This window comes from Peromyscus maniculatus, chromosome 4 (assembly GCF_049852395.1).
Source record: "Peromyscus maniculatus bairdii isolate BWxNUB_F1_BW_parent chromosome 4, HU_Pman_BW_mat_3.1, whole genome shotgun sequence".
Classification (NCBI taxonomy): domain Eukaryota; kingdom Metazoa; phylum Chordata; class Mammalia; order Rodentia; family Cricetidae; genus Peromyscus; species Peromyscus maniculatus.
Genome location: NC_134855.1, coordinates 82,188,930 through 82,215,148, shown reverse-complemented (window position 1 = coordinate 82,215,148; position 26,219 = coordinate 82,188,930). Strand labels below are relative to the sequence as shown.

General features: G+C 35.7%; 1 protein-coding gene across 2 annotated transcripts in view; it reads left to right on the top strand.

The window, feature by feature from the left end:
• Elp4 (elongator acetyltransferase complex subunit 4) overlaps positions 1-26,219 on the top strand; it is a 194,833-nt gene that overhangs the window by 69,197 nt on the left and 99,417 nt on the right. For both annotated transcript variants that reach the window (XM_006975863.4, XM_076570229.1), the window contains exons 7-9: positions 4,695-4,883; positions 20,066-20,174; positions 22,912-23,018. In XM_006975863.4, coding sequence (XP_006975925.1) covers positions 4,695-4,883; positions 20,066-20,174; positions 22,912-23,018 — 405 coding nt within the window. The remainder of the gene's footprint in view (positions 1-4,694; positions 4,884-20,065; positions 20,175-22,911; positions 23,019-26,219) is intronic.

The window sequence follows — 26,219 nt, the reverse complement described above, 5'->3', positions numbered from 1 at the left end:
TACATTTGTTTTTAATGAAGACAAAGAAGCTAGAAACTAATTTTTAGCATCTTTATCTTTATTTGCTGTCAATTCATAAATTTTAATTTTTTTATCAATTTACTTGTATATTCAATAATTTCTCCATCACAAAATAAATTTTTAAATTGATTTGATTGCCAGTTTAATAGCAGGCTTAAACTATTTATGTGTATCTGGAAAGCATTTATAGATAGGTTTTAGTATTTCCAATAGTGTTTGTAGTGACCGCTGGTATTTAATGCAGTTTTACTTCATTCCTTATTGCTGCAGTTTTTGGTCCTAGCTGAGATTTATGGGTTCCGTCTCTTCTTTTGGTGCCAGTGTGTGTCTGGAGAGGCAAATTGGTCCCTGACAGACACCTTTCCCCACTTGCGGTGGTAGCTATGGAAACAGGCATGTCATAACAGTTCCTATGGTGCAGTGTGCAGAGCTTCTGCTCTTGCAGAATGATGACACCTCTTCTGAAAGCCAGAAATTTATAAAACGCAAAAGACTAACAGGAATCACTTTATTCTTCGCTAAGGAATATGTACATAAGCACCTTAGAAAGAAACCTAAGAATCCTTAGTAACTAACGTGTTGAAACAAAATCAAGATTGTTTCCTTGTTTATTTGGGTGTGGAAAAAGCACAACACTCTCAAGAAACAATTGATTTATTCTTGAAAATGGATAGAAAATAAAATGGAGCACATTTAGTTCCCTGGTGGTGAGAGGCTGTGTAACAGCTAACTTCCATAAAGACCAGACAGAATTGAGGTGAATGTTTCTATAGTGAATACCAAAAATGCTTAGAATTTTCAAATTACATTTAAATATACCAATAAGTCATTGAAAAGTCAACTTGCTATTTCTTAGAACTACAGTGTCGTTACTAAGGTATTAATTAACTCATAGAGTGTGTTGCTTGCCACGTTCCCTGGTCTGTACATCTGTCTCAGAAACTGCAGACAAGTTCAGGAAAGGCAAGTAGGTGCTCTTTTTAAGCAATGGTGTTCTTGGGTCAAAAAAATATTCTGATAGTGAAGTGAGTCCAACTTTTGAAAGAGAAATTTTCACTCCTTTGCACTTTCAAATAATTTGAACTAGTTGAATAAAACAGTTAAAACACGCTCTATAAAAGAGATTATTATCTATTTTCTGTAATCTATAATTAACCTTGGTAGTAAGTTAAATTGTGTAGCTCATCTATAAATATATTTGGGTGGAAATATTTAAAACTGTATTATAATATTATTTGAACATTGATTCTTTTAACTTGGCATAGTAGATTAAACATTAGATATTCTTTCTTATGGGAATCAATGTATTTACTGTGTAACTGTCAGCTACATTTTGTATTTTAAAAACTAATATCTGAGATAACACGAGAGATTCAGCTTTTGTTTCTGCAAATACCATTATATTTATGAAAATATATTTTTTATGTTGAAGTATTATGTTCATTTTTATTCTGATGTGCACTTAGAGATGTTATCATTCATTCATTATTTGACTCAGTGTTTTCATTCTTTCTATGTATATATGATAGTACATGTCAGTCACAAGGCATTTGTGACTCCTTAGTCCATGTCTAAAAGTGTTTTTAAACATTTAGTAGCTACTTTGTGCCTCAATAGTAGGTAGTAGTGACCATGTACTGAAAGACCAGTCATCTCTAGGTTCTGGACACTGCTCTCCTCTACCTTCACATTTCATTCTCACAGCTGTTTGATCTGTCCTTCAATTGGTTCTTTATTTCAGTTCTTTATTGCTAGCATTGCAGTGCTAGGACTTGAACCCAGGGCATTGCACATGTTAGGCCAGTACTACGCCACTGAGACATGCCTCCAGCTTTTATTCCCTGTTTCTATTTCCTCATTGTTCTCTCTATCGAGAAACTAACTTAGGCCTGCTACCATGAGATAACAAGTGTAGCAGTAACAAAGCAGGCCTTAGGTTTTTACCAGTTTACTTAAATGTAAGTTCTGAGTAACAAAGGAAGTATCTTTTCACTTTATTTCACATAATTTGCCAGAAACATAGTTGTACTTTTATTTTTAATAATTGTAGTAAGGTTTATCTTATTTTAATGTGTGTGTGCATGCACGTACATGCACATGTGTGTATGCTTATGTATGTATGAGTCAGGCACAGATCTCCCGGAGCTGGAGTTACAGCTGGTTGGGAGCTACACATGCAGGTTCTGGGAGGAAAAGGGGGGTCCTCTGCAAGAGTAACACCCACTCTAAACCCCTGTGTCCTCTCTGTAGCCGCCTCCCATATTTGTGCTTCTAATATCTTCCCCATGCATCTTTTCACTTCATCTTTCTGGGTGATACACAAATACAATTAAACACTTCATGACCAAGATTATAACATATTAAAAGCAGCTGAAAACTTTCATTTATACCGAACATATACATTGTTTTCTCATGCTAGGTTTCTACACAACTCAGTATAACTAGTATTTACATAATTTCATTTATATTGTATTGTATATTATAATTCCTTATCCCAGGGATAATTTAAAGTAGATTGGTAAATATCTATATTATATGCAATTATTTCATTGTTGTGTATAAAGGACTTGAACATGCATAGGTTTGGGAATCCAAAGCAATCTTTAGAATGAGAGCCCCCAGGGATACCAAGAAGTGACTGTATATACAGAATCTTACACCTACTACATAGTCCAAACTCCTCGTCTGTTTTATTCCCCTACCTAAATACTTTTGTCCTCTTGGGCTTTCAAATGTTTAGATTCTTTTGCACTATCGCCCTTTGTCAATAAGTTCTGTTTATAAAGGGAATGCACAGACTCAATTTTTATCTCCTCTATTAAGAAAATGGATTTACCTGATTAATAATCACTGTGGCTTAATAATGTTTAGTGCTATTTTATAGCAACAGCGAGTGATACATTTTAGGGCCCTGTTTCCTCAGAAAGCTCATTTAAACTGGCACATACCTGAAATTGTGGCTTTAAGAAAGAACACCTTACTTGGGAGGCAGAGCCAGGTGGATCTCTGTGAGTTCGAGGCCAGCCTGGCCTACAGAGCGAGATTCAGGACAGGCACCAAAACAATACAGAGAAACCCTGTCTTGAAAAAAAAAAAAAAGAAAGGCAGGAAGGAAGGAAGAAAAAAAGAAGGAATGCCTTCTTTATTCCATCGAAAATGTAATAATGATCTTCCAAATACTTGCATATTCCATGTTTTGTGTACACCTCTTTTTTGTACCCAGAAATACTGCTAGGTTGCTAAGGAACGCATTTACAAAACATTTCTTCAGTTAGAATAACCCAAACGAGAACTTGTAAACATATGTTGTCAGATACTTATTGACAAGTATCTTGCTTTTTTTGTTTTTTGGTGGGTTTTTTTTTTTTTTGAGACAGGGTTTCTCTGTGTAGCCCTGCCCATTGCCTCTCCTAGAGCTTGCTCTGTAGACCAGGCTAGCCTTGAACTCAGAGATCCACCTGCCTCTGCCTCTCGAGTGCTAGGATTAAAGGTGTGAGCCACCACCACCTGGAATATCCTTTTTTTTTTTTTTTTTTTTTTTTTTGGTTTTTTTCGAGACAGGGTTTCTCTGCGTAGCTTTGCGCCTTTCCTGGAGCTCACTTGGTAGCCCAGGCTGGCCTCGAACTCACAGCGATCCGCCTGGCTCTGCCTCCCGAGTGCTGGGATTAAAGGCGTGCGCCACCACCGCCCGGCTGGAATATCCTTTTTTAAAATATTTTATTAAAAAAAAATTATTTGGCACCATTATTTTAACCATAATGTCAGTAGTCTCTAAAAGTCATATGCTAAGTGTTAAAACACTGAACTTAAATTAGTAAATTAGTAAAAACAACTCCAATTAAAAAAAAAAACTAGAGGCAAATATAAATTATAAAACCAAAAAGTTTTAAAGCTGTAAACACCTTTCAAACAAAAGCTCACAGAGCAGGTGATAGAAAGCTAGATGAGTAATATAGACTTCATGGTTCATTGGAAGAGATGTAGAATTTTATAATGCTAGGAATACATTTGTAAGGTTCTGAATTAACCTTTTTCTCTACCATTACCTCCAATGTCTAATATTATTTGGGGATTTTACTATTATTGTTGTTTATTTGTTTGTTTTGTTTGTTTCAGAGACCAAGTCTTACTTTATACACCTGGCTGGCCTGGCACTTGTTTTATAGACTACTTTGGCCTTGAACTGAGGCTAATCCTGTGCCTCTACCTCCCAAATGCTAGGAATACAGGCAAGCATCACAACACATAGTATTTGTCTGTTGTTTTAACTGTCTCAAACAGAATCCTTGGACAAAATTCAAATTGGATTATTATCATGACCTTCAAGTTTTCAAAAAAAAATTTTTTTAAAAAACCTCTCCATTTGTTAATAGACAGTGTTTGCTGTGTTGCTGGATGACCTTGAACACCTACACTCAGTCAGTGGCCTGCACCAGTATCCTGAGTAGCTGGAACTGTTTATGTAACAACAGTTGATGACTGGCTTTTTCCTACTTTCTTTTATACAATTATAATCTAAAGCATGTTCTAGATACTCTCTTCTTACAAAGATTGCATCAGCTTGTACCACATCTACTGTCTGGTACTGTGAGTTTACGTAAGAACTAGTAGATAAAGAAGTGCTATATTTATAAGCAGTAACTATGTATTTACCTCCTCTCACTGTCTTTTAGAAAAAACAGAAAAACATTTTAAGAATAGGAATTCAGAACCTTGGCTCACCATTATGGGGAGATGACATTTGCTGTACAGAAAACTGTGACAACAGCCTCTGGCTTACCAAGTTCCTCTACGTTCTCCGTGGCCTTCTAAGAACCTCACTGTCAGCCTGTATCATCACAATGCCAACACATCTGATCCAGGTAAGACCTTGTCTTCCTTATCCAGTAGAGAAGTAGAGGACAAAGTGGCTTTAATTTTCATTCTCTTTATCACTAATGATACTCGCCACCGTTTTATGTGCTCATTGGCTATTTGAATATCTTCTTGTTTTTTTTCCATTTTTATTGGTTTATCTTATTATCAGTTTGTAATATTCTTTAAATAAAGTTCCTTTATGTATTTAGCAATGTGCTTTGCAATAGTTTTCTTCCACTCTGTGACATCCCTTTTCTTAATAGTCTTTTGAAAATACAAGGTTTCAAAAAAAAAAAAAAAAAAAAAAGAGCCGGGCGGTGGTGGCGCACGCCTTTAATCCCAGCACTTGGGAGGCAGAGCCAGGCGGATCTCTGTGAGTTCGAGGCCAGCCTGGGCTACCAAGTGAGTTCCAGGAAAGGCGCAAAGCTACACAGAGAAACCCTGTCTCGAAAAACCAAAAAAAAAAAAAAAAAAAAGTTTCAATCTTGATGAGTTTCATTGATTTTAATTGGTCATTTCCATTAGCCTTCAGTCTTTATTGATCTTGGCCTCTCTTAAGATCTTTTCCTATTTTCTTCTAAATATTTTGTACATTTCTTTTCTTGTTTTCATGAAATAACATATTCCTCTTTTAATTTTGTACACAATTTTGATTTGTGTTTTTGAACAACTTCTGGTTTCCACCATTCTAATTATTCATTAAGTAAATGTGTGATGAGACTTCACTGGTCCTCTTTGTACTCTGTGGCCCTTGAGGCAGTCCTCTGGTGTGCGGGGATTATAGATGTGAGCCATCATGAGCAGCAGTACATTTTTTTTTTTTTTGTTTTTTTTTACCAAAGTGCTTTATCATCTCAAACATGTGATTTCATGTGATCTTAAATATCTTATACATTACAGTCTTGTATGGAGGCAAGGCCAGACTTCATGTGGCTTTATAACAATGTAATATTAGTATGACCAAAAACTTCTTTGCACAATGCCTGGTTTTTCCTAGATAGATGACCAGTAAATGTGAGTTGAAGGAATATTGATTCTCCCTTGGAAGATTATTTCTAATACCTAATTATTGAAACTACATGTATGTTTTTGTTTTATCATACCTAGACCATTCCAACAAATGCTAAATGCACTAAAATACCATTGAGTTGCATTAATTATATATAGTAATGCTACACGTATCTCAAAGCCATGGTTGAGAACTGAGGCATAAATAACAAGACAATTTCTACTCACTGGCCAGGAGAATTTATTTCTCATAAACATGATAGGTTAGCTTGGGTTTCCTTTGCAGGCCCTTAACAAATAATTCTTAAACATAAGCTATGTTTTCATTATCTAATAACAAAATATTATGTATTTTTATGTTATTACTATGATGATCTTGAATCTGTAGAAATATTGGAGGGAAACTCCTTTCTCCAATAGTGCTGAACATGCTCTACATGCTTGTAATGTTTTCATTGTTCATCATGTTATTTTCAAATAAATACTTCAATAATAGCTTGGTTACAGATGGTGAGCTTGTTGATTTTGATGATAGCTCTGAAGCTACAGGTGAAAGTTCAACTCTTCATACTCGCCCTGCAGCTACTTACAAGGCACTAGCATCTCAGCGCCTTTCTGTCCATGGATCTTTACCACAGCTCTGTGAGATGCTCAGTTCTGCTTCCCAAGGTGATCCAATTGATAAATGACAGGGCCCATTTTTTCCCTCAGATTCTAGCCCTTTCCATCTTTATAGTTACATCACATAGCTTCTCAGCCATCACAAAACCTACAGCTTAGCTCTTGGCTAACACCGCTATTATTTAGTACTTTTAAGGACAAAATTATCATTGCAAAGTCCTCAACAAATTAGATTATGTGAAAGATTAGGCAAAAGTTTCGTTCTTGACAAGGGACAAATACGTGGATATGTTTTCTTTTGCAAAATTACAAGTAAAGAAAAACAGTTGTGAAATAACAATTTTATATTTATTTTTAAAATACTATGAAAATTTTTTAAGGAAAAACAAAAGGCTATGTTGCAAGTGATTGCTACTGTCAAAGCTCCCATCCACCATGATGATGTCTCTGACAGACTCCTTTAGCCTGTGTTCCAAGGAACAACAGTAGTACTCGTAGGAGTTGTCATGTCAGCCCCTCTACACCACAGGTCAGATGGTTGAATGACAAGGACAGGTAGTCAAAGGGTAGAGACGTTTAAGCCTTTGTAAAACAGTATTCTTTAAATTTATGCTTTTTAACATATTGAAATAGAAATAACAAGATTTAAGGTGAGACAGGTGGTGTGTTTAAAGTTAAGCACTATAACTGTTCCTCTGAAAGAAAAATGATCTTAGTAAAACCACCCACCACCTTCTAACATTTCTCATTTCCTCACAGTTCTACAAAGCTATCATACAGTGGCATGTTTCTAGCCCTGCTTATCAATGGTTTATAAAAAAAATTGCCTTAAAAACTATATATTTAGCTAGGTGATAGTGGTGTACACTTGTATTCCCAGCACTTGGGAGGCAGAGGCAGGTGGATCTCTGTGAGTTCGAGGCCAGCCTGGTCTACAAGTTCCAGGACAGCCACAGTGGGTACATAGAGAAACCCTGTCTCGAGAAACTATAAAAGGGGGGGGGGGGGCAAGAAACTATGTATTTGTTTTTGTATCAATACATTCAGCAAATGTAACTTAACAATTTGTTCAAATCAGGTATGATATAAGTAGGGAATAAAACTCGTGATAACTTACAAAGACTGGAAGGGAAAGCAGAGAGAGTAAGAACTGGTGGCAGTTCGCTTAGAAGCTCAATCAGAAGCACTGGGGAGGTGGTTAGTCAGTAAGCATGAAGACCTGAGTCCGGTCCCCAGAGCCCACGTAAAAAGCCAGATGCAGTGATGCCCACTTGTCATTCTAGCACTGGGGAGGAAGATACAAGTGGACCCTCCAGACTGGCTGCAAGCCCCAAGTCTCGGTGACAGACCCTGTCTCAAAAAAGAAGGTAGAGGTGGTTGATGCTTAAGGAATGACACCCAAAGTTGTCCTCTACACACACATACGTGCACTTACACACACACACACACACACACACAAATTAGCATATGAATATACAAAACTGAAAGATTGAGATTGTTTCATAGAAATTTGTGAAGTGATTACCGTAGGCCACTTGTAGTCCTACACTCTTTAGATAGTAACTCATGTAATCCTTCTACTATGTGCTGATGCTGTTTTCTTTTCTCAAGATACACAGCAGAAGTTAGACCTGAGCAGCTCCTTTCTAGTTCATGTTCACTTAGCTACCATTCTAAGCTGCTTATTCCATAAAGATACTGGCTTAGAATTGAATTAAGGAAGATGGGAACAAAGCAGTATTCAATTAATTTAAAAAAAAATAATAATGTGCTTTTGCAGGTGGAAATGCTCAATAAATTACTTGGTCTTAGTTAGTTTTCTCAGTCTTAGCTTCTTCATCTATAAAAATGTGGCCCAAAAATACACAATTCAGAGGATGAAAAACACCAAGTACTGACACATCGTGGGCATTCAGGAAATGTTAGCAATCATCATCAGCACTGTGTATTACTTGAGAGACCTTCAGAACTGATCATCTGAGCAGAGAGAGCTGTCAGAAATTTAAAATGTTCAGTGTGCTGATGCAATGGAAGGACTGAGAGAGCAGCTCAGAGGGGGCACCAGCTTGGCATGCTCGAAACTCTGGCTGCCACTACCCACAGCAGAAAGAGTGGAGGTCTTCAGCTCCCTGATCATTTTTAATGAAAACCACTTGGCAGTATCCTCTCTTGGATTAAGTTTAAGGCAGAGACATGCTTGTCCATTTCTTGGGAGCATAAACTACACAAGACTCACATCAGTTTTCCCACCATGACCAGTACTATTTCTGGAGTGCCTAAGACAGAGTTGAAATGGTGCTTGTGTGACTAAGGGCAGTTTAGCTCACTCACTCACTCACCCACTCATTTATTCATTCAGATACAGCAGGCATGATAGGTATCTATGGAGATAGCGTATTAACATGACAAACTCACTGTACTCGGGGATGCGAAAGATAGGCTAAACAAAAATTAATATGAGTGCTTGTGGTTTGGGTCGGGTGTTTTTGTTCTTGTTGTTCTAGGTGTTTTGAAGTTTTTGGTGGTTTTTCACCTATGTATGGTGTGAGTGTGTGTGTGTGTGTGTGTGTGTGTGTGTGTGTGTACTTGTGTTGGATATTTGAGCTTTGGTGTTGATAATTGTTTCTGTCAGGAAAAAGAAATGTCGTTTGATATCCTTGGAAATTTTGTCATATAATTAAGCATCTTTAAATTAGCACTAGACTAAGAGTATATAAAATATTTTCATCTCTTAGAGTGGTAAAACAGCCAATCAGTGTTCTTATCTTAGTTATTAGCATTCTGTCAGACTTGTACAGTAATGATTAGTTACCCTTTATTGTACTTTTGGCATGCTTCCCATGTGTAATTTCATTGTAGGGAAGGAACACATAGTTAAGGAAATTGCAAAAGAGGGGGAGAAGTTAAAATAGGGAAAATAATAGATTCAAAACTGATTTTAACTTATTGTTGTAATGATACTTCTAAGCAGAATGAACAAGGGTGATTTTAAATTTCTTATTTGAAGTATTTTATGTTCAGTCTCAAAACTTTAAACTTGAAATTTTTTATCTCCTTTGAATTAAAGGTTATTTCTATAACAGCACAATAGTGTACTTTGAAGTAAATGTGTAAGAAGTAAGTTCTAAATATCATTTTTAAGGAACTAAAAATATTTAGCAAGTAATTATGAATGTCTTCAGACATAAGTGTAGTTTTAGTTTTCCTTATGAAGTAGTAGTATTACTCATAGCTCTCTTGCTAGAGTAGAGTTTAATATCTACCCAAAGACATTATCCTAAAATGTATGTGAAGATGGCCTCATTGCAGATGATGCTTGTTACGTATTGAACTGTGGGGTGCAGTGTGACTAGGGCAGAGCCACGGTAGTGCCCTACATCCCAGCCTTACTCTGTTCCCACATCCCTGCTGAGTAGTTGTTCCACTCGCCAAGAAGCCTGTTAAAGAGCCCCTGAGAGCATGTGTACAGCCCTCCATGTTAATAGTTAATTGGTGAGGATGGCAAGATGAGAGGACAGCCGAGCATGTGGTCTCTCCGACTCGGGCAGTAGACAGGCCTTTAGTGACAATAACGGCAGATGCTCACATTCTCACGGCTTAGCTATCCACTCTCGTTGACTCCAAGTTATCATAGATTGAAAACAAAGGTTATATCTAAGAAAAGTAACTAACTCTTTAAACCCTTCTACATGTTAAATTGTAAGAATATTTTAACTTTCAAAACTTTATGTATAAATGACTATATGAATGATTATTATCTTCCTAATTATGCACTGTACTCCTGCCCCCCCCCACACACACACACACACACACTTACTATTGGGAACAAATGTTTTTCTCCTTTGATGCTTTTTAGCAAGATTTATTTTTGGCAAAGTAACTAAAGTACTTTAAAATGGCATGTTTTAATTTCTATATCTAGTCAGATATGACACCTTCATTTCTTTCTGATTTATACATGGGAATTGTCTTAACTATTGGTGAGATTTGTTATCTATCTCAAAATTATGTAAACATTTTATATCTTTTATTTTCAATTCCAGTGACAGCTGTGTGCCTATGAAAAAGGAGAAGCAGTAATATTTCTTTCAGGAAATAAACACTTGGTTTTATGCCTAAATACAGTTTTGTTAGCAAAAGAAAAAAAGATTTCCTGTGGCTCATATACTTCTCACGCAGCATGACAGGTTATCTTTGATTTGTGTTTTCTTTATAGATTAAAAACACTTTAACCTAAAACTGTTAGAAAGTAAACACTGGCACACTTGGTATTAAAATGAAGGGTTATTTTCCTATATCTTTCCCATAACTTTCCTTTCAAAGACTATTTACTTTTCATTATGCTAGTTTTTATCAGTGTTGTCCAAATCTACACTCTTTAAGGAACTTTTCAATATAACCTACAGTGTTCCTCAGGCTGTGATAACGCAGGGTGAAAATCTTTTGTGTTTGCTGAGAAACATCAGTGCCTGAACTGCTGAAGCTTTCTTTGTTTCAGAACAGACTGCAAATTTAAAACTAGACTGCAGCATGTTTTTATTTATTGTTATTGAAACTTGGTTACTTGATATCTGTATCCAGTGTTTTTATCACATAGTTACTCTCTTCCAATGATATGATCCTTAGAGCATTTACCCAAGCTTCTCATTGAACAAAACTTAACCACTGCTAATGGGCCCGTACCAAAGAAAATGCATTTCCTGCTTTAAAAAAGAGGCGACCCTATCTCTTAACAACTGAATGAGGTTTAAACTGTTACCTTAACTAAGAGCTTTTCAGATTAGTCGATAATATCAATATAATACTAGAGCTTTGAAGCCACAGAAATGAGTAATGCAGAACATTTGTCTGTAGAGAAACTTTCCCATCTATAACACTGGGTCCAGTGCCGGAATTTTACCAGCTAAACCAAGTCAAGCCATGCCTGCCTTTACAAATCACTAATATGAATTTTGCAAGTAGACTCCAATGGTATTCTAAATTTATCTTTTATTTTCAGATAAGTAAGAAGTAATTTTCATTCTTAAATAAGAAATAAGACAGTGAAGGTGTCAAAGGTGTTTGCTACTAACCCTGACAATTTGAGTTTGGTTGCCAGAATCCACTTAGTGGAAAGTGAGAACCAACTCTTGCCAAATTATCCTCTGACCATAGATAGGTAGGTAGGTAGGTAGGTAGTTGACAGACAGACAGACAGACAGACAGACAGATAGATAGTGTGTGTGCCCATATATAAATAAATTAACACAAAAATTCCATATACAAACAAATAAATGGGTAAATGTGCATGCTGTGTATAAATAAACACATGTGCCCATATACATATAAATAAATGAGTGGATGAATAAATGAGATCTAATGTAAAGAGTTAAATATAACTGCTTGGTAAATCATCAAACTTTTGTTTATAACTATAAAATTTTGAAAAATATTTTTACCTGTAATTGTTGTGATAATCATTACAGGAACAGATTGGCATATTTTAAATTATTTTATCTTACATATTAGACTATTTAAATGGCTTTTTAAAGGGACATTGTGAGTTTGGAGGGATGGGTAACTGCTTAAGAGCACATACTGCTCTTCAAGAGAACCTGAATTCTGTTCCCACCACCCATGTCAGGCAGCTCCATGGGGTCTGACTACTCTGGTGTTCACAGACACCTGCACACATGTACACACACCCACAAAGAGAGACATGGTTTTAAATAATCTTTACAACTCTACTTTAATAAGGAGAATATTTAAGGATGAACATTATGGACGTAACCTCCTGATCATAGCTACCCATACTAATGGATAAATAAGCTACATATTCTAGGTGTCATTTCCTTCATGATTCCTCTCTTAATCAAGGTATTGTCATCTAATAACCAACCTGTAATAGTTTCAGATCTTAATTGACCCAAAAGTGATTGTAGGGAAATGACACATTTACAAGGTTGAAAAGAACTTTTTTTTTCAAGTGAACTGAATTATATTCAACTCATTTAAGTCTTAGACTGTATGTGTCAAATTCTAGTAACTTTATGTAAGTCTAGTAAGCTGTAAAAATAGTTGATTTTTCCATAAAATAGCAAATAATAGAACTATTTCAACCCTCTTGGTAGAGGTTGGGATTCTTAGATTACTCAGTTGTTTTCTGTTCAGTATGCATATCAGCAGCATCTTGTTATAGTCTAAAACTGCCACAGCTTGTGTGCATCATACATGCACTATATATTTAACTGGTTTTCTTGGTCAAAATGGCTGAAACTTTTACACTTCACATTATCTATAATTTGCCTACTGAATTTCTTCCTACAGCAGTACATGGAGCGTTTTTGTATTAATGTAGTTATACACATTAAATATGAGAAGGATGTAGTAACTGCCAGTTAAATTTGTGTTCATATTAAAAAGGAAAAATACCATTTAGAACACTTTTTATTGTGTTTCATGTAACCGAAGTATATTCAGTATATTGTAAAGAAAATAATCTGTGTGTGTGTGTGTGTGTGTGTGTGTGTGTGTGTGTGTGTGTGTGTGTGTTCACTTTCTCTAAAACAATTAGGATGTTGTTTCATATTGTGACTGATATGTAGTGTTAGCTGTTATTAGCTAAAAGGCTGTTTAGGGCCAAGCTGAAATTCATCAGTGTATGAAGAGTAGAGTGTCTCATGGCATAGAGAGTGAGTCATTGTTGGGGCATATGGGACCTTTGGCTGCTGGACCACATCTTCTTTCTGGTGACCAGTGTCTGGGCAGAGACACAGCTGTTGTGAGAGCAGAAACAGGCATGGACCTGTGTGTTCAGTATATGTGAGCTGGAAACCAGCAGAGTGGGGAAGGACCTTTGACATTATTTTTACATAGGGTTTTTTTTTTTTGGTATTAAAAAAAAGGTAGAAGTGTAACTGTGTATTTCATAAGTAAAATTATTAAATCTTTTATCCTTTGTGTTACAAGCTATCTGAAGAATTCTTGTGAGAAAATTAGGACTTTTGAATTATTTCTGTTTTCTTACTCGGATGCTTACCTTTCTTAAAGCATGCTTAGTGTCTGATAAGAGATATTTATTTATTAATGCTAAGACAAATGTGCTTGTTACTAGTTATATTTTCCAGCTGCTTAAGTACCAGGTCAAATATTATGCCCTGATGTTATATTTTAGCCCTTTGCTATTAATTACATTATTATTATATAAAGAGTTCTAGCTTTTTAATAATGTTTTCATACCCTACGTAGTTAATCTTTAATGTTGGGGAGTACAAAGGGAGGGATTAAATTAGCCTTGTAACCTCTTTCTCTTCCAGGCTGATGATGGAAAATAAAAGCTCTTAGCCACAAAATGTAACACTTAGAATTAATATTTAATTAGACTATCAAATTGTACAGTGTGGCTGAAAGCTTCCAAAGAGTTGTTAGTGCCACAATTGACCTACAGGTTTAATAATAACTCACTTCTAGAAGCAAGTGCCAGTTCAGCAGAGTAGAGCCACTAAGAAAGTCCTGAGAGATTAAAATCAGCAAACCAAATGGCAGGCAAGGATTCCTGGGATGGAGCCTTCTGGAAAGCTGGGAGCTGGAATAGCTTTTAAGCCAGGATTCAGATGAGAACAGTGGGTGAAAAAGCTGATCCCTCCTGTTCTGGGAGCTTCTGGTTGTAGGCCAAAATCTTAGAACAGATTTTTACTAAATGTTTTTGCTGCAGCTATTAACTTACATTGAAAACCAGATATCGAATAATTTTTCTATAAAATTTAACTAGTTTTTTGTGTAATCATTAGTTCTTAATATTAGTACATAAAATCTGTAAGTTCAGCTCATTAGATTATCGGGTAGGTTTGGCGCTGTACATCTATGCTGTTTTGCTGTGACATGCTGTTTCCTTGTTCCCTGTATAGTTGATTTATATGGTTCATTTCTATATTATTTCATTACAGAGCATTACACAGAGCCAGAGAAAGAGATTGGGAAATCCATAGCCCAAGACTTTTTCTTTAAATCATATGTGGTATATATAGATATATCTATATCAAGGAGTATGATTTAAAGGCATAATTTTAGAAAGCTTACATTATAAAGCAGTTCTACATTTGCTTATGCTTATGATGTAATTAAATTATGAGATAAATAATTAGACCTCCTGGTGAAACATTGGATTCCTATATATTGGAAAAATTCATATGCTGAAAGTAAGGTATTTGCAAATGTGTAGCTATAGAACAGAGACTAAAAGGGGACACTTTAAATAATGTATTGGTTATATCTTAAATAATGAAAGAAAAGCGAGTCATTAGTTAAAATCCAGCAGGTGAGGACCTTGCCAGCAGAGGGAGTAGTCCTGTCTTGTGTCAGGTTCCCATCACTTTCCCACCTGCCTCCGCCTTTTCCCAGCCAGTCTCCCATCTGGACCTGGCTCGGCTGCCTGTTCCCAATGACAGGCTATCATTTTATACTCAATGTGGTATGAGTCTAAACTGATCTTAAACTTTAGTATCTCTAAGCTGCCAAAGCATCACAGACATTAACTGGATACTCCGCTTTGGAGACAAAAAAGTAAAGTAGAATTTATCACTTGAAACATTTTTTTACATAAAGAACCAAGGTATCTGATTAACTTCCATATTGTAAAAATAGATGGCAAAAAGTCTTGGGGAGAGCTTGAAATTGATTTTGAATACTATATACCATTATTTATTCTAGCCTACCTTTTATTTTCTGCATTCCATTTCTGAGTATTTAGAACATGTTCTATTAATGTTTTATATCAATGTTGAATGTTGACTGAAAAACAAGCAAAACTTGTATAAATATATACTCTGCCCTTGTAAACAAATGGTATTTCTAAAATCATGCTCTAAAACCAGGAACCAGCCTTTTCAAAACAAAGTTAGAATACTAAGTGAGAGATCAGATAGAGCACACAAAAACATGTGGTTTCATTGCCTTTTACTAGTAAGACATGAAAAATGCAACTGTTTCTTTCTCCTTAAGCTGAAATATATTTGCCTTCAGCTCCTTTGTGCAATGTTTTAAGCTTTAGGGAAAAAATGGTAGTTTTATTATTTCCTTGCATGAATGTTATTATGAGATGATACCAAGAGATAGGTTCCACTTAAATTACATTATTTACAAAAAGTTTTCTCTATATTCTAAAATAAGCTGTGAACTTTAATAAAAGCATTAAATCTGTAATGATTTAATTTAATAGACATTGTAAGTCTATTAGTATAATTTTATCAGATAAAATTACATTCTTTATTAAGCTCAAAAATAATAAACAGAATTGTCAAAATCATATTGTTTCATAGTCTTCATTTTAATATAATTGAGCACATAAGAAATTATGAAAAGTATTCTTCCTCAAATATCCCTGGATTTGTCCTTTGTTTAACTTTAGTGTTGGATTTCATAACAAAGAAATGTGTGCATTTTTCAAAAAAGGTTTGGTATCCCAAGCTCAATTGTGGGAGTTCTCCATGCACATGTACACCTCCTGTCATATACCGGCCAAACAGAAAGGAATTATTTCCTTCTCCAACTGGAGCCATGCTTTGTCCAGATCTAATGTTCATGCCGCCCTCAAATGGGAGCTTTTCTCTCATATTCTTTGCTATCTTTCTTAGATAGTATAAATGAAGAACCCGAGTGTATTCTTGAGACAATGTATGTATGCTTTATTTCAATTGGTTTATTCCTCGGAAGTCTCTTGGAAATTAAAAAACTGATTACTCTTTAATCCTCAAGTTAAAATATTTACTAGAAATTTATTCTGTGCTGGCACAAATTGTGTCCTTTTTATTGTTGTGGTAATTAGTGTCATCAAAGTAAAGGAATGTTCAGAGTTTAAAGTGTCACTGTCCCTGCTAACTGATAGCTTAGATTTGTGTTAGAACAATTGTGCTAGCTTTACATGACAGTAGTGGAATTTTTACTTTCAAATTCCTACTTTAACTTTATTAGCTTTGAGTTGAAAGGAAGTATTAAATTAATCTTTGAGAATTTAAAATCCATTTCATAGATTTGATATATCTTAAATGAAAATGTGCTACCATTCTTTAAAAGCAAACAAGCAACAGTCAAAGCAAAAACTCACCAGGTTCTTGTGAATCTAAATTACAATAAAATGGCCGACAACTGAGTAGTGTAGTTCGTCTTGTTTATTTGCAGCAGCATCTGATGTGAGTTGAATTTACACAATTAAGAAGTTACACTGGAACAGAGAATATTAAGGGCCCTTTCTGCAACTTATGACAATGCCCTCCGAGATTGCCAGCAAACTCTTAAAACTCCTAGACACCAGCTCTCTTCTCTTCTGGCTTCCCTCCTAGTCATGTCTTGGCTCCTATCCAGAGCTGACAACCTTCACCCAGGAGCAAAGGGAGATTTGTCTAGAAGAAGAAGGATTTTTGAGTCATCCTAGATTTTCCTATCCAGATGGGCAAGGAGGAGGGGTGGCAATATCATTGTACATACTTGGGTGATGTCACTGTGGCACATGTGCACTATAACCATTAATTTAGTCATAATGGCTAAGTTCTGATATCCTTATTCAAATATTCCTCCCTTGAAACTTTAATTTAGCAATTCCAAAATTAAAATAGAAATATTGTATGTGTTCTTAGGTCTTGATGGTAGATTCTGTCACTTCTTCATTGCAACTGAAAACCAGAAAGTTTCACATCTTTGCTAATAAATAAAAGTGCTTAGAGTCCGGGAGGAAAGGAATGGAGAAGTTTAATGTCAAAATCCCTACTCTGGGCACTATGCTAACGATTTCAGAGCACCACTGACTGTATGATAATTTTTACATACAGTGTATTCCTAGCAAACTGAATTGTGATTATTATGCTTTCAAGGGTTTTCTAAATGCATCAATTTTTGTTCTTTTATGTAAATTCACCTATCTTTATCTATAAAAGACCATTTAGTATTAATACAGAGACTTGAAGGCCCTTGTAATAAGCACGGCTCTAAGATAATACCACATTGGTGAACAATTACTCTTGAACATACACAGGCAATCACATCTTTTTTAATCTTTAAAAAAAAAATCATTTCCATGCTCAATTATCTTTTTATGTTCCTATAAATAAGTAGAGACTCATTGTGTTTATTATAAAAAAATAAAGTTATCTTCGTCAGAAAACAGATGTTGTTCTTTTATAATTTTCCATCCTTATTGTATAGATGATTTCATATATTTGTATAATTTTCACAATTAAGCTGGTTAGCCACATTGCACCAACTTTTGCAAATAGCTGTGCAGAAGGCAGTAAGATCACTGTTCAATGTAACCTCTCTTATGATAACAATATCATTAAATGTTTATTCTTAGCATAAAGCTTGATGATAGCTTTTTAGATAGATTTTAGTTTATAATTAATAACAGTGATACAAATGTAGAACTTAGAAATACAATAAGTAAGATACATGAATGAGTGAACATATCTCTGAGAAATTTTGAAATCAGGCTGTACATGCTACTTTATATTTAGAATTTATTAGTTTTCTTGAGTGAATATAATTAATCACTTGTTTTATAAGTTGTTTTTAAAAAGACCTAAAAGATTGATAAATATTACAGCCTTTTAGTGGTTTATTAGTTAACTTTAGGGTTAATTGAAAGAAGGAAATAGCAATGTCCAGTTAGTCATTTAAATACACAGCGCTTCTTTACTGTTAGAGTGGAAATCAGTTCATCTTTACACCTTACAGTTCTGCTAATCATATAATTGAGAAGCCCCGAGTTGATATGCCTGAAATCTTGAGTAGGTGAACTCTAACAAACTTAGAATTTAGATACAAAGACTCTGCTTTTTATTTATAGATAAAAGTAAATCTGACCTTTTGATTAAGAAATACTGTCAGTTGCCTTGATAAGCTCTTGCTCATCTGAAGGTCCGTGATATGAGTACTCTTCTCAGTAGAATTTATACTAAAAATGAAATGATAGGCGCCTGCTGGTTAGTATCCAAGATTCTTCCTGATGGGGGAACCACATGGTTTTTCTTCATCTCCCACTTGTTCTCACCCTTTCCTACCAACGCAGCCACGCCCCACCCCCATCCCAACATTGTTCAGTACTCAGCACAATGAATCATTTTCAAGTTGACTCATTGTGAACTGTCTCCCAGCTGTTGGAATGTCTGGCAGACATTTTTGTTTGGGTGAAGAATAACTGGCTGAAACCCAACCTGGATGAGTTTGATATAATAGTCTTTGGCTAAAGAAATATTGAGAGATGTTTCTGGCCTCTGAAGCCCCTGTTATTCCTGGAGTAGTACCATTCCCTGTGGCACAGCACTGAAAGGAAGGAATCAATCTGGATTATTTTCTCACCATTGAGTGAAGAATTGCCATAAGAAAAATAGCCATTTGCTGATTTTGTATGTATTCTATACTTAGTGTGCCCACATAATTGAAAGTTTTTTTAAAGATAAAGAAAACTTTTTTACACTCCTTTTAAGACCAAAGACTAGAGGCTGAACCGTCTTCCACACAACATGCCCTCCTCTATGGAGGAGCTTCAAATACTGCCTGAGGTGTGAGCTAACCAACTATTTCAGCAGAATGTTTGGAAACCCAAACTGCTGTGCATCCCCTTTGAATCATATAGTATCAGCATACCCTCTTTTAGGTCCACTCTCATCAGTCTTTACAGAGGCACTTAAGAAACAGAAGAACAGCACTAAACCCAGTAATAGTCATGAAGCTTTTGCAAAATGAAAATCTTTGTGGTCTCTCCTTTAACAGAAGACATAGCACTGAACAGGCCAGTTTTCTTGGCTGCCTTACATCTCACATTCTTTTCTTCTAAATAGTTTTTAAAGTAATGGATACTACCAGTCTGTAAAATGAGAGTCCCAAAATTGCACAAATAATGATTGGTTTCAACAAATCTGTATCTGTAGAGCAAAAATGTCCTGATGTATTGTTTTACAGGATTATGGTTTTCTAGCTATCACCCTGTCAGAAGCTACAAAAAATACTGAATTTCTATTAAGTAAAATAATTGCAATGATTTCGCTTTCTTAACCATGAATTCGGGGCGGGGGGGGGACTTTTGAGTCATTACTGTCTAGGAATTGGATTTTCTGTGCTTAGAACCATGTTGATGTATTCTAATCTAGCACCAGTACATTTCCCAAGCTGTTCTGCTTAGCACTGTGGAGTTCGTCTCAAGCTGGGTTCAGGAAGAAGGTGTTGGCCATTGGTCAGTGCTGGTCATAGTTTCTTTGCCTTTGCTTGTGCTCTAGAGCCAATGGTAGTATCTGGGAAGGGATGCAGCAGACTCCAGAACTAGCCATGTGGCAGCCCTTTAGCCAGACTTCTCTCTGTTTCCAATATGTCTAATACGTTCACCTTGCCTTCCACTCTTTAACATAGAATACCTGTATAGATCAAGCCATTCAACTAGGAGACTATTCCGTCTGCTTTTCAGACTCTAGTAGCTTTAGCTTTTATTTATGAATATTTCTTATCTCCACTACAATTTGTATTCAAAATAGTGGTTCTGTATAGATGTTTATTTTGTAATTAATTATGAGAATTCTATTTCTGTGTTTTTCAGAATAGAGCAATTACTACTCGTGTGAGAAATTTGTCAGATACAGTAGTTGGTCTGGAATCTTTTATTGGTTCAGAGAGTGAAACCAACCCATTATATAAGGATTATCATGGTAAGTATCATCTTTCTCATGAACAGAACATGTTCTGAGTGCTTCTTCCGTACCTGAGAGCATACTCCTGGTCTAGTCAGAACATCTGCTGTAACATAGTGGGGATTTTATTGCACCCCACATCTGTTAAATCTTTTCCCTTCCTGCTTACTAATTCCATTTCAGCCATTTATTTGTCAAACTAAGATTGCAGATTATAATTGAATGTAGCAAACCCAGGGTCTGAAGTATTGTTGTGCCAATGCATAGCGTTTCTATGAAATCAGTCATATATATATCAACCATAGTTGAAATAAGTATATTACATATATCCCTAATTTTAAAAACTAAAATATGAAATGCTTCTGGTCCTAAGCATTTTGAATAATGAATGGTCAACCTGTAACAGCTTAGCAACATTTCTATTATATGTATAAAAGTTTATACTTTAAAAGCTAGCTGTGTCATAAGGTGCATCCTGGACTAAGATGTAGCTCAGTGGTAGAACATTTGCCTGATATGCACAAGGCCATGGGTTCAATCCCCGCACTAGCACCTTAAGTGGGGTGGATGGGGGGAGTTACATACTACTTTGTCACCCTGACATAAACCCAGAAGAAGTGACTTAGCATTTTACTACATTACAGTTTTGTTTTATTTGCTTTTGATACTAGAGATTAAACCTCTGATCTTGTGCATTCTAAGTATAGATTCTACCATTCAAGACTATTCTCAATCCTCTTTTTTAAAACTTTAAAAATACTTTGGTCATTTGGCTGATTGAAAATTTTTTTAAGAAATCTTTTTTTTTTTCTTATAAGGATTTGACTAGTAGAAGGTTAGTATTTATGTGCATCTTGGGCCTAAACTCAATACAAAGTGTTATAAATAACACCTTTACCAATTATGTATTCTAAATAAATGTAACTAATAGACTAAAGACTTCCCAACTTGCTTTAAGTTTGCTACCTTTGTGACAACAAGGCAGTTAGTTTGCTAACACGTACGACTCTGTAAGAAGGGCATGAAGGTGCTTTGTATAATTGATAGTGCTTTAGAAGTCGGCCTTTAGAACAATGATGAAACAACCGAAGCTAACAAGTCTTCTGTTGAATGCTGCACAACTGTAAGTTGTGAACCACAGCTACAGTAAAACAGTGGGCCGCGTGATTGCTTACCTCTCTAAATGCGCAGAGCAGATATGTCCAGGTTAACCCTATGTCAGATTTATTTGATAAATAAATCATTTTTCACTATGATGAGAAGAGGTCTAAACTAATTTGGTTATTGTTGTGTATCACTATTATATTTTCTTTTAAAAAAATCAATTTAGGTGCTAACCTTAGTAAGTTATATTACCATTTATAGCCATTCATTTATAAACTTACTGATATTCTACGTATATTTTGGTTAAAACAGTTCAAAGGTTGAACTGTCATTCTTTGTGCTAAAATCTCTGAATTAGTAAATTATTCTCCATGTATAAGAGTAATTCTGATTATTTGTAAGTTTTCTATTAATAAGAAGAACCTTAAAATAATTAATGAATTATATAAGGCCTTCTAACTTATTACCTAACAAGCACATATACTATAAGGGTAAAATGAGAAATGTGCTGTCCTTATCTCTGTTAAGTGTATTTTACTAAATAAGTATGTATGAGATATTTTAGTTGTTAAGAGCTTAATGAGTTGTTAACAGTCTTAATGAGAAGTAGGAGGTAAATATGATCAAAATACATTCAATGAAATTCTCAAATAATTTATTATAATATATTTAAAATATAGGCATTCTTATTTTAATGAATTATTTTGAAGAAGTTGTTTGTAACAGTGAAGTTACTTGAAGGCTTACATTGTAAATCTAAACTCATGCATACGTTAGTGACCATCCATGTACACACACATAAGCAAGCAGTTCTGTAAGTAAGGTTTGCCTGCTCTAATCTGAAATTTGCTATCTCATATTCCATGTTCAGGGATCAGTATCCCTGAGATGGTATTTTTAAATATGAGCTGAGTCAGGCAAAAAGGTGCACTGAAGAACCTTCCATGTCTTCATCTGTGGGAACTGACCCCTAGTTTAGTCAGAAACTACACAAAAGCCTTCCAGTGCCTTGTCAGGAAAGATTAGCAAGTGTTTCTGCTGACGAGGCCCCGAGCTCACGGTTTACCTAGTGTTGCTGCAGAGCTTCTAATGGCCACATAAGGGCCTAACGTGCCATAAAAATCAGTGTTTCCGGATGGCATACAGGCTAATGTTTGATTTTAGACTGTGCTGAAATATAGTTTTCTTCAGTGTACAAAATGAAATACTTATTATTGGTGTTTTGCAGGTTATCAGTAACCCAAGAGCCTTGTTTTGCTGGCTGCTTACTGGTGCATTTAATAAAATAAAGATCGCTCAGTGGTGCTGTGGGCAGCATGCAAGGTGATAGCCATATTTGCTTACTGTAAATACGAAAGAAAATCACACGCAGACCGGCTGTAGTTTTGACAAGTATTAAGATCCCTCTTTACATCTGTACTCCTGAACCAAAGTGCAATTAGTTTTCCTCGCTCAAGGATTTCTGTTTATCTTATTCTGCTTGATTACTTGAGTATAATCACACCATTTGCTTCACTGCTCCTGGTAGTCAGCTCCAGTTTTAAAGGGAGGATGCTTGTGTGTAAATTTACAGATGCTGCTGTAAGACTCTTTAATTTAGGCCCCTGATGACAGCACTTAAGGCTTTGTCTTTTAACTTCCTTTCCATGAGGTTTGATCCATATACGGAAGATTCCGCGGCTTAATAACTTGACTTGTGATGAATCGGATGTCAAAGACTTAGCTTTTAAGTTAAAAAGGAAGCTGTTCACCATTGAGGTAAGAGAATTTTTACGTTTTAGCTTACTGTCTTACCCTCGCCCCTACTTTTCACTCTAATAAAACATCTAAGACACATTTCAGGCTACAAATTAAGTACTTTTGTTATAACAGACTGATTTTTGTTATGTTTTCCTCCATTTTAATCATGTTATTATTCAAGTACAGCAAAAAAAATGTTTTAATAGCTATTAAAAATAAGCTCCAAACTCAAATGATAAAAACAGTGTGTATCTCCCAGGCTTTCAAAAGCATTTAATTAAATGTTAATGAGCTGTGCTTACTGTGTGTGGACTATGAATGCTACCCACAACTGTGTTTGGATAAGAAGAGAAGTTTCATCCCTACCTCCTAAAGGTTTTTCCGTTGTTTGTTTTGTTTTTAGTATTAAGGAGATTACAATTCAATCTTAAAACTGTTGAATTAAAGTGTGAGTTACACTACTGGCTGTAAGTAAATTTTCTACATGTAGATTTTGTGACCTTTCTGCAAGCAGGAGGACAGGAAGGGATACAAAAGAGTTATTTCAGCTTAATCTTGCTAAAGAGCAAATGAACGTGGAACTATTAAGCAATTAGGCTTGATATATTTATTAACGAAGTAAATGTTCAGAGAGATGGCATTTGGGTGGTTGATAGTTATCAGTATAGTTGGTGCAATTTTTTTTAACAAAGACATAAAACAGCCAAACTGCCTTGACAAACCATTTTGTTTAATCTCTTTTCAAATGAAAAGCTCTTAAGCAGGCCACTTGTCTTAACTGCTTGAAACCATAAAAAGAGAGAATTACCACCAATAAATTAGCATATTTTTAACTTCAACACCAAATGATGGTCAATGTGGCTTGGCACTGCTTTGGTGTTTGGGACTTCACCCTTAAAGTGACCACTTTGGCCCTTCTTTGACCCTCTGCCCTCTTTAAGCTGGCCACTTGATAAGGTAACTTAATGGCTCTCTCTCTCTTTCTCTGTCCCTTCACATTTACAAGTAGCACTAACCTATAAATCATCATAAGGGTCCTATCCTGTGACAAATTAATGTGCCCTCCTCCTAATTAATGGTCATCAATGTCCTTAATTATCTAATCCTATTGAAAGCAGTTAATAGTTAATCAGGCAGCCAGTTCTTCTGGCAGGTCATCTCTGCAGGAGTGTTAGGAGTTCCTCATCTGGGGAGAACTCTGTTCAAAAGCCACTTCAAGCCCGAAAAGGGTGTGGAGGAACAGTGAGTCTTGAGCTAATTTGCCTTACTTCTCAAAGAAAACCATTGAAATGGAACCCAAGACTGTAACTGGGCCAACATTGTCTCAGCTTTTCTGATGGAATACTGAGTGACTGACTTACTATCTTAAACATTTAGAGAACTGGGTTATAGCTTATTGTCTGACAAAAGTATGCTTGCTTTTTTAAGTTGAATTTATGTTTCAAATGAAAGATATAATTTTTTTCTCTTCATGTGATATTCTTTCCAATCATTTTTAAAGCATGTCTAAGGTATCATTTCTATTATGTACAAATTAAGCAAGGAGAATTCCTCAATGGGAAAGTTATTGTACCCAAAGTAAGATAATCATGTGAATCCTGTTTATGATATTGCTCACAGTGTCTTATGGGGATCATAAAAGGGGGAAATACATGACCTGCTTAATGTTAAGTGAGACTACTCCCCTTGAATAGCTGTAGGTTCTAAATGAGAGCATTTAGGCTTCTTGCTTCTGCACAAAACTAAAAGAATCAAAATTGTTATCTTGTGGTTTGGAAGCAGTATTTGAAAACAAAATGAAAATAAACAGTCACCCTTTAAAGAAGTTAATATTCAGTATAGTCAATTAAATCCTTGTCACTTTGGTTTGATCTAGTCAGTAAAGATTTGGGAGTTTATAAAATAAAAATTCAGGTAAAAGCAATTTTAAATAACCAACCTAATAGAAATACATAAATCTTGTTTATTTGTTCTTTTGGTTTTTCAAGACAGGGTTTCTCTATCTATCAGCCCTGGCTGTCTTAGAACTCACTCTGTAGACCAGGCGGCCTCAAACTCACAGAGGTCCACCTGCCTCTGCCTCCCATGTGCTAGGATTAAAGGAGTGCGCTGCCACACTGGGCCATAAATCTTTTTAATGTTCTGACATTTTTTAAAAATAAAATGCAAGCTCTACTCCTTGAAAAGTCTGAGGTGGGAATGCTCTGGGGCTTGAACTGGGGTGTTATTCCCAGAAGAAAAACCTAGCTTGGTGGATAAAGCACAAGGAACTTGTGATTCTGTGCAGTCAGACTTACTACAATTTGGGATGGACCTGAAGTCCCATGAGTCACTGATGAGGGGTGGATGGAGACAAGAAGCAAAGGCAGTGTGGGATCGAGCAGGTGCTATTAAAGCCTAGTTAGCCACTGGTCTTTGTGCATGACAGGAGGGGCAACACAGTACTTTCCAACTGTAAGTGACTCAGAGACAGAATGGTGTTTTCTCCTCCTTGGAGTACGTATTGATTGGTTTGATTCGGAAGAAAGCATTTATCACAATAGATTCATATAATTCTCTAACTATAAAGCTGCTTAAGTTAGACCTTAAGAAAAGCACAGCAGAGTTCTGTCTCCAGTGCTGCCACTGAAGCCCTGAGTGACGACACTGTTACTAAAGTAGCTATCTGCCATGTCCTCAGCAGATGGGTGGATGTGCTGGAATGTATCCTGTAGAAAGGGGTTATGGATGGAGTCTTTAAATGGCCTAAGTGATACAGCTGTACGTACCACGTAAGGTCCACTTTAGGATTTCTAACTCTGTAGTAGCCTCACCACTGAGCTGAACTGACTGCCTAAACTTATGATCTTAAGTGTGGCAATTTGTCTTCTTTGATAATGTTGGTATTATCATTAACTAACTTTTCCTTATATTATGATGCTCTTATAATGCATACTCAAGTAAATATGGTAGGATTTGAGGTGTGGCTACATGGAATTTGGTGATATCATAGTAACAGCATTTTACTTGAATGTAATACCATTTTGATTTTGTATTTTCAGCTTTCACATTCTACTAATTGAATTTCCTAACAAGTGATAATATATCATTACATTAGTTGCAGCATCTATAAAATTATTATAAGAAGTTTCCTCCTTATGGGACAGTTTTTCAGCTCTAAGCATCCAAGTTTCTAGATTCAAGTTGGGAAGTGTGACAATTGATTTGTGCTGAAATTCA